This window comes from Typopeltis vanoorti, chromosome 10 (genome assembly GCF_054136105.1).
Source record: "Typopeltis vanoorti isolate ZY-2024b chromosome 10, IOZ_Tvanoo_1.0, whole genome shotgun sequence".
NCBI lineage: Eukaryota > Metazoa > Arthropoda > Arachnida > Uropygi > Thelyphonidae > Typopeltis > Typopeltis vanoorti.
Window position 1 is genome coordinate 125,519,726 of NC_143558.1, and position 14,318 is coordinate 125,534,043.

Here is a 14,318-nt window from a genome sequence, read left to right on the forward strand (position 1 = left end):
GACTTTACCAGTCCGAGATTTCTCTGATTTGGCCAGAAAAGTCTTGGAAGGCATTCGCTTCCAAAAAAAAGGCAGGTTCCATCGACATTAAATATATGTTGGTCACAATAGTCCCCTTCTTACACAATTTTCTTCAAAATCTCTGGGTATCTCCTTATCTGCACTTGCAGCTTCGCCTGTGATTCGAACATTATGTAGGCTATTTCTCTTTTTGAAACACTCGAATTAACCAGCACTAACTTGAAATTCTTCTTCTTTTCCATCATTGATAGCCCTTTCTTTCCAGGTTACAAGAGACAATGCTTTTGATTTAATAAGGCTAGTGTTTAGCAGGATCCGTTTTTGGTTACAATCTTCGATCCATGTAAAAAGAAGTCTCTCTAATTCAATAATTATAATACTTTGATTTTGAGTGCATGCATGATGAACTTGAAGCAGCCTTACCTTTCTCTTTGTATTCAGCAGTTGATTCACCCATTTTTATGTTCTTGTCCTATCTTTGTTCTGGACTCGCCTTGTTCATTTTTCTTTATTATTTCAAGTTTTTCTTCCAATCAGATTACTTTTCAAATCATTTTCACACTTCCATTTTTTGCTCACTAATTTTTTTACTCATGATTAAAGGTTAGGAAAATAATTTAAAATAAAAAAAGTAAGGAAAGCAATTGCACGAGATATGATCTGCAAAATACTATGCTATGCTATGACATAAATTTTGGCCGTAAATTTGGAACATAGTGTACATGAAAATAGTGTAGTATGCCATTAAAAAATAACTGTGTAAAATGTTTCAAATCGGTAACTAAATTATTTCATCCTAGTGAGTGATTTTTTTAAATAGTTAGCCATAAAAAATGTATAGATCAAAAATTTTTAAAATCTGTAACATTTATTTTTAAGATGTATATAGGCACAGTAATTGAATTTTCTTCAAGACATATGGAAATATCTCATCAATTCTCTCAGCTCAACAGAACTACAATATGCAAAAAACTACACAACACATGGTCATGTACCAGATTCTGACTGAAGCATTCGAAGGCATGCACGCCATCAAACACGAATTATCAAGTGTAACGGCCTAACAGTTACTAAAGTGTATGTTTTCATGTAACTTGATGCATTTGTTTTCACATCAGTACAGCCTTGAAAATGCTAGACAGTGGCTAGTGAAACTTGTAGGCTCTTTGTATTTGTAATCATTAAATCTTATGGTCTTTTAACAATAAAAGTTCTCAGTTTTAACAGCTTAGACCAAAAATGAACAGTTTAACTTTTACCTACCTCTTGACCTCTTGTGGAAAAACTAAATTAATAATATTAAATTTTAAAAATTAATAAATAGATTAAAGAAATTAAATTAAAAAAAACAGATAAGTATAAAAATAAATTAAAACTGAATTAAAAAAAATAAAAAATAAACACAATTTTTTTTTTAAATAAATTAAAAACAACTACATTAAACATTTCAAGTCCTCCCATATTGAGATTTTCTTCTGGGCCCGTTACAGTTGCTATAAGGGTTGCAGATCGGTCCTCCACATTCTTGGAATGATTAATCCATCATTTTTGTTCAGGTTTGGATGGTGTTTTAGCATTTCACAGGCTTCTTTGAATTTTCTCTCAAACAGGTTTTGGTGCAATGAAGGGACTTGATGTCTTTCCAGTCAATTCTATGATATGTTTGGAGTGCATGGTCTGATAGGTCTGTTTTACTATAATGAAGGTATTTAAAGTGTCGTTTGTGTTCATCTTTTTTGATTAGGATCACGCGTCCTGTTTCCCTTATGTAGGGTAGATTACATGTACATTGGATTTTGTAAACCCATGGGTGGGCCAGGTATGGAAGAGGTTCTTTGGAAGAACTTAGTAAATTTTTAATTTTGTCAGGGGTTTCAAGGTAGTTTTGATGTTGTATTTATATAGTGTTCTAATTTTTCTGAAATACCTCTAACATAGGTTATGGCTATGGCATTCTTGTAGATTTTTTTTGTTTTTGGTGCTATTTTTGTGGAGGATCTTGTGAACTGTTTTTTTTATTGTAGCCATTTTTTACAAATGTATCATTAATGATTTCGAATTCTTGGTTTAGAGCTTGTTCATTTGAGCAAATTGTTAATGCTCTGTGTTTTAGGGTGCTTGTGACTTCTATTTTTTGTGTTGGGTGGTTGTATGAATTTTTGTGTACGTATTGGCCTGTCAGTGTGTGTAGATTTGCGGTAGACAGAGAAGGAGAGACAGCCTGAGGGAAGACGTGTGATGAGTGTGTCTAGAAAAGGAAGAGAGTTGTTGTTCTTGATTTCAATGGCAAATTGGATATGTTTGTGTTCTTTGTTCAGGTGGGGCTAAAGGAATGTATTTAATGTTTCATGGCTGTGGGACCAAATGGCGAAAATATCATCAACATATCTGAGCCAGGCTCAGATAAAAAAAAAAAAAAATTAAAAAAAAGTGGAATATCCATGTAATGAGAATACACATAAGAGAAATTCCGAAAGTAGTGGCTTGCGGCTTGACAGATTCCAGGAGGCAAATAAAGTTAAACTAATCTGGCTAGTTAAAAAGAGTGACAAGAAAAAAAAAAAGGAAAAGTAGCAGCATGGTGCAGAGAGAAATAGAAGTGGTTGTTAAAGATGAGGGTAAAGATGAGAGATGATGTATGAGGTGAATTTGGCCTTATGTGCCACAGAACATGAACAGGATAGACAGGTAGGCATTTATAATACTTCTGGTATTTGTAAACAAGTACAGCTTGTTGCTTTCAACAGCTTTTTTTTTTTTTTTTTTTTTTTTTGGTAAATTGCATCATTGGACTCTAAATTGCATCTTTCTTCATATTCAATGTTCAAGAGACCAGAAACTGCCTTAGTCATCACCTCTAGACACTTTCCAATATCTCTTCATCCTTTCAAAAACCAGGTGACCAAATCTGTGCAGAGTAATCCATGTGGCCTAATCAAGGCCACATGGATGGAACCAGAATTACCTTGCTTCTACAAGCCAGCATGCTCCATGTATTATATTTGCAAGAATTTGATGTATTGTCCTTGCAATTTTGGCAATGCATCCTCTAAATTTCAGATCCTTAGCTACCATCATCCAAAGATCTATTATTTCCTCCACCTCCAACAATATATATTCCCACCAAGAGTAAATTCTACATCCCATCTTTGTTTTCCAAATTTCAAAATCTTACATATTGCAATATTGAATTGACATCCCCACTTTTTTGTGCCCATTTCTGGATTCTGGTTCTCACCACCCTCTTCAATGCTTTAACCACTACACTTGACAAACAGATTGATCTATAATTTGATGCTTGAGTTCTGTCACCTCCTTTATGAAGCAGTACAATCTTGTCTTCCTTCCATTCATTTGGAACTTGCCCCACTCTTGTGCCCATTTACTCAGTCTATTCAAGTATTCTTGTAAGGTCATAACATTTACTCTACCCCTCATAGTTCCCAATTTGGCATCATCTGCAAACAACTAAATACCTCAATTCAAATCCAATATCATTAACACACAGGTTAAACAGCAATGGGCCTAAAACAGACCACTGAGGCACATCACTAGTGAATTTCCTCTTCTGGGATATTGCTCTCCCATACACAACTTGCTGATACCTATGAGATAGTCAATCTCCAATGCAATGCATTAGTCTAATATCCAAAATCATCTGCTCTAGTTTGACTATCAACATATATGGCAATCAATCAAAAGCCTTTGGAAAATCTAAGTATACTACTGTGTATCTATCTTTCTATTCCAACACCACTGTCAGCTTATTATAATGGATAAGTAGGTAACTAAAATACAATCTTCCTTTAGCAAATCTATGCTGTCCATGAAAGATAATAACATTGTTGTTAACCCAATTTTGGATTCTGGTTCTCACCACCCTCTTCAATGCTTTAACCACTATACTTGACAAACAGATTGGTCTATAATTTGATGCTTGAGTTCTGTCACCTCCTTTATGAAGCAGTACAATCTTGTCTTCCTTCCACTCGTTTGGAACTTGATCCAATGTAGGACTCATATTTAAACAAATATGCCAAAGCACATACCTTCACATACGTGGTGATATACCATCAAGTCCCTCAGCCTTATTAACATCAAGTTGGTCAATCTCACCTCCTCCTCATTCACTGCTCTCGAACTCTCCATGTTGTCGCATTCACAAAAATGAAAGACCTTTATAAACTGCTCATTAAATATCTCAACGATATCCCCTGTAGCAGTTTTCCTTATACCATTTTCTCCAATCAATATTGTCCTGCTATAATCATTCCTTTTTTTTTTGCTGGCTATATTATTGTTATTATTATGTGACACCTCCAAAAAGTCCAAAGACTCATCGAGGGAGAGTATGCCAATAGCATCGAACGATTGAACCCCTTCCAACTACTAACTGCGCTCAAACTTGCTTAACTTTTTTCGTGAGCCATTAGTAGCAGAGGTTCTACCAATTGACTAACCTTTGCTATTGAAAGAACTCAGGGTTCTCTTTGGTTTCATTTACTAACTGCTGCTCATACTGCAATTTTGCTACCCTTACCAACTGGGTCACCCTCCTTGTCTGTTCTTTGTACTCCTTGTGAAATTTATAATTACCACTCATCTTATGTTGCCTCCACAATGTCTTCTTTCTCTGTATTGCATGCTTAATCTCTTCATTCATCCATTTCACACCTACCTTATTTAACCTTCTGATACTTGGATTACATTTTGGCATTGCTACAACCAAATAGTTCTTAAACAGCACCTAAGCAGCACTGATCTCCTTTCTACCCAACTCCTCATTCCATGCTACAGCTGCAAGCTGTTTCCCGAGATTGTCATAATCACCAGACTTGTAGTTCCCACATATACCCTTTCCTCACAAAAGTCCTCACATGGCTGGCAACCACCGAGGTAATCACATCACAGTTACTCTCACCACTGAATGAGGTGATGTATTCCTGAGTCACAGTCACCTCATTTATAATGACATGATCAAATCCAAGACCCTCAAATCCTCAAGTACCTTCTGTGACATACTGTTTATGGTAGTTATCCTTAAAAAAACTCAAGAAATTCATTTTCGTTACTTCTAGTTGTTATATTGTCATAATTAAAATCACTAACAGGAAACAATGAATTTAAAGTGGCAGAAATTTAGAAATTTAACCAAACATCAAGTTCCACACTCAAATATCTTACAGTAATACTCAATCTGCAATTAGACAATATCACCACACATTAAATATTGAATTTACTTATCTTTTCATAGTCAACATGACAGATGTGTAGCACTAGCCGCATCATGGCAAGAAAAAAATTGCTTGAAGAACGCTAAGGGAAAACTTAGCTTATGATGAGTGAGAGAATATGAGGCACACAGAATGCAACTGCGAATACAGAAATGACAGTAAAAGTGAGCGTGATTGTGGAAACAGAAGTGAGTTGGACTTAAGGAGCAAAGGCTGGCTTGCCTGCAGAAATTCGAGTGAGCCTGACTGATCGAGCAAAAGTGACACTAAACACAGAGTTTATTAGAACAAGACAAGACTTACTTTACTTATAAAAGTCATTTCCTTATAGAACGTCTTGATAAAAGAAGCATGTGAAACTTTACTTCATTGTCCGAACACTTAAACAAATCCATGGTATATGTCTATCCTCTTTATGGGAGTAAAATCTGCTAATCTTTCCTAACTTTATTTTGTGTGCATATATATATACATACAGGGTGTTCGGGATAAATTTGACATATTTATAATTAATTATATTTTTCCGTAAGTTACATGTATTAACACACACTTCTCTTCATTTAAAAGTTTGGACCCTTCTTCATTCATATACAAGATGTCAGAAAGGATGGATAGCTGGAACCCACCTGAATCATGGAAGAGAATAACTTGTATCATGATGATTCGTGCCCGCCATCAAAATAAGGATATTACGACTGCTGCCCAATGCTCCCTGAATACAGTAAAAACAATCAGGCATGAACTAGAGACTTGCAATGGTGACTACGAGGATGTAGCAAGAAGAAAGATCCCTAGCAGACGATCTGATTGCGTTCGTACAGCAGAATTCCTCGCAAATCTGCAGGAACAGGTGTTGAAGAACCCTGGCATTGGAATTCGGGCTTTGTTCGTGGAGTTGCTAACTGTAGTCAAGCCCTGGATAACAAGGGTAGCCAATGGTAGGCCGTATGTATGGCAGCAGGATTCGGCCCCTTGCCACACCTCTGGGAAAAGTCAAAAATGGTTGTCTGAAAATTTCTACGACTTCACCAGTCCAAATGTTTGGCCTCCAAACTCCCCAGACCTTAACCCCATGGATTATTTTGTATGGGACGCAGTTGAAAAAGACACCAATCGCACTTCCAGTAATACAAAAGCCCAGTTAATGGATAAAATTAAAACAGTTTTTGCGGCCCTTCCCAGGGAGACTGTAGCATCAGCTTGTTCGAGGTTCCGAAGCAGAATTGAAGCTGTGATCGATGCTAATGGTGGTTATTTTGAGTAAATCTTGTTGATAGTATTGTAATTAACTCTGCCTGTAATGTTTTTTTGTCAATTCATTAAATTTAATAGATACAAAGAAGATTTTCTTTTTCCTTACGAAACTGTCAAATTTATCCCGAACACCCTGTATATATATGTGGTGTGTGTGTGTGTTGTATGTAACATGCCTGGAAAGAAATCAGCAAACACTACAGTGTTAGGAACAAACAACCATGACACCCACCTTAATAATACGAAGGACTTCCTTTCACTGCAATGACTGCAGCAATCCTACATGGTGTACTTTCCACAAGTGTACAATAGTGATCAATGGGAATTTTAGACTATTCTTCCTGTAGGCATGTAATAAAGTAATGGACTATTGTGGGGCAGATGTCCCATGCCCTTACCTGACGCTCCAGTTCATCCCAGATGTTCAATAGGGTTTAGATCAGAGCTCTGTGGAGACCAGTCAAGTGTAGTGACATTCACATCCAAAATCACGCAGTTACAGTAACAGCCTTATGATAGTGCATTGTCTTGCTGAAAGAGACAATGATCAGTTCTGTAGAAACACCACAAAGCAGGAAGCATTGCAGTTTCCAGAATGTTAAGATACATCTCGGAGTTTATTGTTCATGGCACCACAAACAGAAGTCCGAGGCCAAACCAGGAAACATAGGACAATACCATCACACCGCCACCTCTAAATTTCATAGTTGGACTTAAACACTCTGGTAAGAGATGTTCACTGGGCATCAGCCATACCTACACCTCTATATGCTTGATAGATGGTGTAGTGCAATTCTTTTCTCCATAACACACTTCCAAACTTCCATGTCTCACTGTACATGCTCTTTGCACCCACTGAAGATGGCACTGCATGTTGGTTCGGGTAATGTGGGGCTTGCATATTGCAGTCCTAACATGGAAACCCATGTTACAAGCCTTGTACTGAATGTTTTTGTGCAGATTCATGTTTCAGGGTAATGCCCAGAATTCTACATTTAATGTGTCAGCTAATGAATATCATTTTTACATATTATCCTTCGCAGCACCCTATGGTCATGTTGATGAGTGTGTTGGGTCATCCACTACAGGTAGCACTTGCAGATGACATCCTACACTTCCATCTCAGTATGGTATCACTGATTTGACCTGGGATGGCCCAATTTATGAATAATTTGCTGAACAGATAGGCCTGCAACATAGCATCCTATCACAATGCCTCTTTCAAACTTCATCTGTTCCTTTCTCGCAGCCATTTCACCTGGACACAGTTACACTGACTTGGGAGCATTATATTCCTCCCATTTATACCAGTTACAAACACATGACTTGTTACATGGCATGATGCACCTTGCTCATGGGGATGTCCATTGATTTCTTTCCAAGCAGTGTGTTTAATATATCTTTTAAGTTATAAAATTATTGAGCTTATTTAGTCATCTCACATTAGCTAATCAGGTGGTGCTTTTTTTAGAATTGTCTTATTGTTTAATTGCCATTATGAGATTCTGTACTGATAATGTCTATGATACTATTTAGTTGTTTTACTAATTCCAATTTTTTTATACATTCCAGGTAGTGAATGTATAAAACCTTCTTTTAAAATGTCTGAGATTTGTAATCTTTTACCTTTATCCTTTCCTGGTCACAATCCATTATTTCTGTCTAATATATTTCCAACTGAATCAACTGGGTTATAAACATTTTTACTTGGTAAGATAACCAGCATTACACAAACCCCAAACCTCAAGGACCAGGGGTATCTCTCTTAGTTGGCCACTCACCTCTTGACCTGTTTAGCTAAGTAGGCCCTACCGGTATTTTAGTCACTGGCAGAGCCTACTTAGTCACAAAGCTCTTGAGGTCATTAGTTCATGCAAGCCTTCATACCACATGAAGATGGAGACACTATCAAGGACCTTGGATCACCTAAAGGCATCATTATGAATAATTATATAATGATAATTATTTTTAAATTTTATATATCCTCTCATTGTGAATTTATGCATTTTTATGCTGTAGCATGATTATCTGTATTCTGAGTAGTGGTCTAGCAGATACTCATCATTGTTATTAGACCTACTCTTTTCACAAAATCTGACCCAAACATTTCTACATGTCTGGCATTTATTTTCTATTCTTCTGTTAGGTATCCAACAATATCTACCTTTTCCTTTATGTCTGTTACAATCAAATGAATAAAAAAAACTTCCTCTATTTCTTTTCTATTAGAACCTTCCTGTGAGCACAAATAAGTCTCATTGTCCAATTTCTCATTTTAAAATTTGTCCACATCACATTAATTGAAATACTCTCTATGCTCATTCAATTTATCAATGAATAACAAAGCCATGCCATCCTTTTTCTATTACCCTGAATAAATAGTCTCATTAATGAGAAATATCACACCTCTTTTGCATCTTCTTAATCTTAGTGACATCAATTATGTTGACATGGTATTTCTTTACTATCTCCACCTATTTTTCATTAATGCTTCTTACAATGATGGTACCTATCTTCAGTTTTATTGGAATTGTTCTGGTAGCTATTTAATTCACTATTTACTCTGGTTCCCAAAAAATCAGTTCAGGGTAGCTTTATATAACTAGATGATGCCTCAGTCATCACTGATTATGCTGTACCATCCAGGCGGTAAAATGAGTAGAGTGATTGAGGCATTGTATGTGAAGCAGGAGCGAGCAAAAGAGTTAATAGTATTAATTGGTAAAAATGATTTGAGAGAGAACAAAGAGCATGTCAGAATGAATATCAGGAGGCTGCTTGGAAAGATAAAAGAGAATAGTGTGACAGGAAGGGTAGTCAGTGTGTTGCCTAGGTAAGATTGTGGTGAAATGAGGCAGAGAGAAAGGATTATGAATGATATTGTGGCTGAAATATGTGAGGAGATGGGAGTACAGTTTGTTAATGTGTGGAATGAGTTTGAGGGACGAAGTGAGCTGTATGGGAGCGATGGACTGCATTTGAGTGGTTATGGTGGAAGTCGCTTGGAGAGACTGCTGCTGCTGGAAGGTAGAGAAGTGAATAGAGAATGAATCAGATCGAGAGGGGAATGATGTGGAAGAGCAGGAGAGTAAGACAGGAGAGATTGAAGAAGTGGATATGAATGAGGAAGTGAGTGGTATGAGTATAGAAAATGAGAGAATGGGTGTGCAAGAGGAGCAGGGAAATGGGGAGGCTCAGGGTGGACAGGGGTACACAGCGTGAGAAAGGTGGAGGCTCCAAGAGGAGGTGAGAGCATGTGTAGGCAGGAAAGAAATGGGATTACCAGGGATGAGGGAAACAGATGGAATTGAAAAGGGTTCTAAAATGAAGAAACAGAAAGGGAAATGGCCCCAGTCCAGCATGGAGAGATCACATCGAGTCAGTGGTATCAGTGGAACTAGCTGTAGATCCAGAAATGAGCTGTTGTGTTTGTATACCAATGCTAGAAGTATAAGAAACAAGGCGAATGAAATGGTTGCACTAATTGCATCTGTTCACCCAAAGATTGTCGGAATAAGTGACACATGGTTAGATGAGGACAACATCCTGACAGGAATAGAGATGGAAGGGTATGATATGTTTCGTGAGGATAGAAGGGGTAAAAAGGGAAGGGGAGTGCTATTGATGATAGAGAAAGAGTTATGTCCATACAAGGTAGAGATGCAAGAGGGAAATAGGACCAGTGGTTTTGAGGCAGTATGGTGTGAGATAGAGGTGAATGGAATCAAATACTTGGTGGGATGTTGTTATAGACCTGGTAATGTGGATGGTGGTGATAGTGAAATGAATAATCAAATAAGCCAAGCAAATAAGAAAAGGGTGATGATTATGGGTGATTTTAATTATGGCAATATAGACTGGAATGAAGAGAGAGCAACTGGAAGTAAAGAAAATGAGTTTCTTGAGTTTTTGAGGGATAACTACCTCAGACAGTATGTAAGAGAGAGCACACGAGGATTAAGGGTCTTGGATTTGGTCATCTCATCAGAGGATGTAATTATAAATGAGGTATGAAATAATCCACCAATTGGTGAAAGTGACCATGAGGTGATTACCTGGGTGGTTGCCAGCAGTGCAAGGACCCCTGTGAAAAAAGGGTATACGTGGAACTACAGGGGGGGGGGGTGATTATGAAGAGCTCAGGAGACAGCTTGCGGGTATAGCATGGAATGAGGAGTTAGCTGGAAAAGAGATCACTGCAGCTTGTGGGATTTTTAAAAACTATTTACTGGATGCATTGTCTAAATGTATTCCAAGGGCGAGAAGGTTAAATAAGGTAGGTGTGAGATGGATGAATAAAGAGATTAAGCATGCGATACAGAGAAAAAGGGCATTGTGGAGGCAGCATAAGAGAAGTGGAAATAACCAATTTCACGAGGTCTACAAAGACCAGGCAAGGAGGGTGCTTCGTTGGTGAGAGTAGCTAAAGAGAGGTATGAACAGCAGTTAGCTAATGAAGCCAAAAAGAATCCTAGGGAGTTCTTTCGATATGTAGCCAGCAAAAGTAAGAATGATTATGGAAGGATGACACTGATTGGAGGAAATGGTATAAAGACAGCTGTTACAGAATGTGTGGTGGAGATACTTAATGAGCAGTTCATAAAGATCTTTCAATCTTGTGAATGCGACTTCATGGAGAGATTGAGAGCAGTTGCTGATGGGGAGGAGAGACTGACTGTAAGTGGGCAAGAGGTGTTTGGGGAGTTGAGTAAACTAGATGTAAATAATGCTATGGAACTTGATAATATATCACCACGTATTCTGAAGTAATGTGCCAGAGAGTTGACACCGGCCTTGACATATTTTTTTAATACGAGTCTTGCACTTGGTCAAGTCCCTAAAGAGTGGAAGGAGGGCAAGATTGTGCCACTTCATAAAGGAGGTGATCGAACGCAAGCATCAAACTATAGGCCTATCTCTGTGTCAGGTGTTGTGGTTAAGTTGTTGGAGAAGCTTGTGAGAACTAGGATCCAGAGTTGGGTTGACAACAATGGTATGATCTTTGATGGACAGCATGGATTTGCTAAAGGGAGGTCGTGTTTTAGTAATCTACTTACTTACTACAATAAAGTAAGTAGATTACTTCCTTGGACAGAGGAGAAGGCTGCACAGTAATATACTCTATCAAAAGCTTTTATATAATATAAAAGCTTTTGATAGAGTACCTCATGATAAGTTGACAGTCAAACTAGAGCAGATGGGGTTGGATATTAGATTAGTGCATTGGATTGGAGACTGGCTATCTGATAGGTATGGGGGTGCGATATCCAGGAAAAGGAAAGTCACTAGTGGAGTGCCTCAGGGGTCTGTTTTAGGGCCATTACTATTTAACTTGTATATTAATGATATTGGCAAAGATTTGGATGGAGAAATTCAGTTGTTTGCAGATGATGCAAAGTTGGGACGAACCATGAAGTGTAGAGGAGATGTTGTGGCCTTACAAGAAAACTTGAATAAACTGAGTGATTGGGCACGGGAATGGGGATATGAGTTCAATGTTGCAAAATGTAAGGTTTTAAAATTTGGAAAACAAAGATGGGATGCAGAATTTATGCTTGGTGAGAATATATTGTTGGAGGTAGAGGAAATGAGAGATCTGGGGGTGATAGTGGATAAGGATCTAAAATTTAGGGGACACATCGCCAAAATTGTGAAGACAACACAAAGGCTTCTAAGAATGATGTGGAGGACACTGACGTGTAGAAGTAGGGAGATTCTTGTACCATTGTATAAGGCTTTGATTAGGCCACACATGGACTATTGTACCCATATTTGGTCACAGGGTTTTCAGAAGGATGAAGAGATGTTGGAAAGGGTCCAAAGGCGACTGACTAAGGTAGTTTCTGACCTCTGGAATGTTGAGTATCAGGAAAGATTGAGAAGATGTAATTTGCATAGTCTGGTGGAGTGAAGGAAGAGGGGAGATATGATAGAGACCTACAAGTTGGTAAGGGGTTGTTATAAGATCAATGGTAGAGAAGTTCTACAGAGAATAGTGGGAGAACCAGAGGTCATCCCTGGAAACTGTACAAAGAGTGTGTGAGTAGGGGAGTGAGAGGCAGGTTTTTTCGTGCAGAGTTGTGAATGATTGGAATGCCTTGCCTGAGAGTGTGGTGTCTGCAAGGAGTTTGAGTGTGTTTAAGACACGGTATGATGAGATGTGTGATAAAAGGACCTCCTAGATGAGTCTTTGACTCCATGAGGTCTTGGGTAATAATAATAATAATGTATAAGTAGTTTCAGCCAAAACTGAATACAATTTTCTCAGCTAAGTCCCAAAGCCATCATTATTTATTCAGAATCCTAGGTATTAAATAGTAAGAGAGCATTTCATGGGAAGATGAGGATTAAACTGATTAGAAGTCTCCTACCAGTTAGCTATCTTCAACCTTTAAATAACCACAAGCTTACAATTATTGTGCAATTGTAATTCAATTTTACTCAATGTTCTAATCAATGTCCAAATTACATTCACACCAGAAATGCATTTAGGAAAGTCACATATATTAATCTGATTTTTTTTTCTCTACTCCTCCATATCAGTGGTAGAATAAAATAACTAGCGCATTGTGTTAAAAATTAAATAGCCGTAAACATTTTTAACACTTTTTTTAATGAAAAATCAGCAAAATATCCAAAAAATCTGATCTGAAGTGTGTGACGATATTGTATCTCAGATACATGTGTGTGTACATATATATGAATTTATCTATATTAGAGATTAAAAAAAAACAAAAATTGGTATTTATCTGTTCTCCTTTCACTACCATAAACAGCAAAATCATAATTCTTTGATTTATTACATTAATTTGGGCATGCACGCATGCACACACATAGGGTGTTTCAGGAGAAATAATAAATATTTTGGTAGATGGTAGAATCGATTATTTAGTAATAAAGTTCATATGAATATATGTCCAATTGTCAACAGATGCGAAGATACAGTTGTCTGAAACTGGTAGTACAGCTCTGATGCACAGGTAGCGTGACCAGCATGCAGCTCCCTGACCAAAAAGCAGTTATAACCTGATGCAATTTTGAGTTTAGAATTGTTGTTAAGAATGCCACGCATCATTACACATGTTGATAAGATGTTCATTTATGGTTTCTGTAATGGAAGTGTTATTACTGCCTTTCGAGAAGACTATCGACAGTTTCCTAACCACAGAGTACTGGATTCGAGAGTGTTTACAACAAACAGCATGAGACTGGTACTCCCAGCAGTCATATTTCTCCTGAACACATTATACAGTCAGTAGAACATATTTACTACAAGCACATGGAGAATTTCTACACATATTGGTGTTCCACATATAGGAGTATGGCAAACATTATGTCAGCAAGGTTTGTATCTATCTCACATACAGTAGATGCAACACTTTCTCCCAGGAGATGAATGCAGTCAATTGGAATTTTGTTGGTGAGTAAATGCTAATTGCTAATTTTGTTGGTGAGTAAATGCAATTAATTCCATTAATACTATTCACCAATGAAGCTACTTTCAATTGTGATGGTATCAACAACATTCATAACTGGCATTGGTGGTCCAATGAAAATCCACATATCACTGTAGAAACAAATTTCTCGCATTGCTTTTCTGTAAACGTGTGGTGCAGTATGATCGACAGTCACTTGACTGGACCAGTTTTTTTACCAAATCATTTTACAATGCCCATTTATCTACAATTTCTGCAAAATGAACTTCTACTACTATTGGAGGATGTTCCTTTGGCTATAAAGACTGATATGTTCTTTCAGTATGACGGATCTCTGCGCATCATAGTCCTCAGATGACAGAATATCTAAATC

The 14,318-nt window shown here is 37.4% G+C and overlaps 1 protein-coding gene across 1 annotated transcript in view; it reads right to left on the bottom strand.

Annotated features, from left to right (window-relative positions):
* LOC150102772 (uncharacterized) overlaps positions 1–14,318 on the bottom strand; it is a 275,594-nt gene that overhangs the window by 137,631 nt on the left and 123,645 nt on the right. Inside the window, exon 8 of the mRNA XM_090398736.1 lies at positions 7,857–7,865. Within this exon, the coding sequence (XP_090254862.1) occupies positions 7,857–7,865 (9 nt within the window). The remainder of the gene's footprint in view (positions 1–7,856; positions 7,866–14,318) is intronic.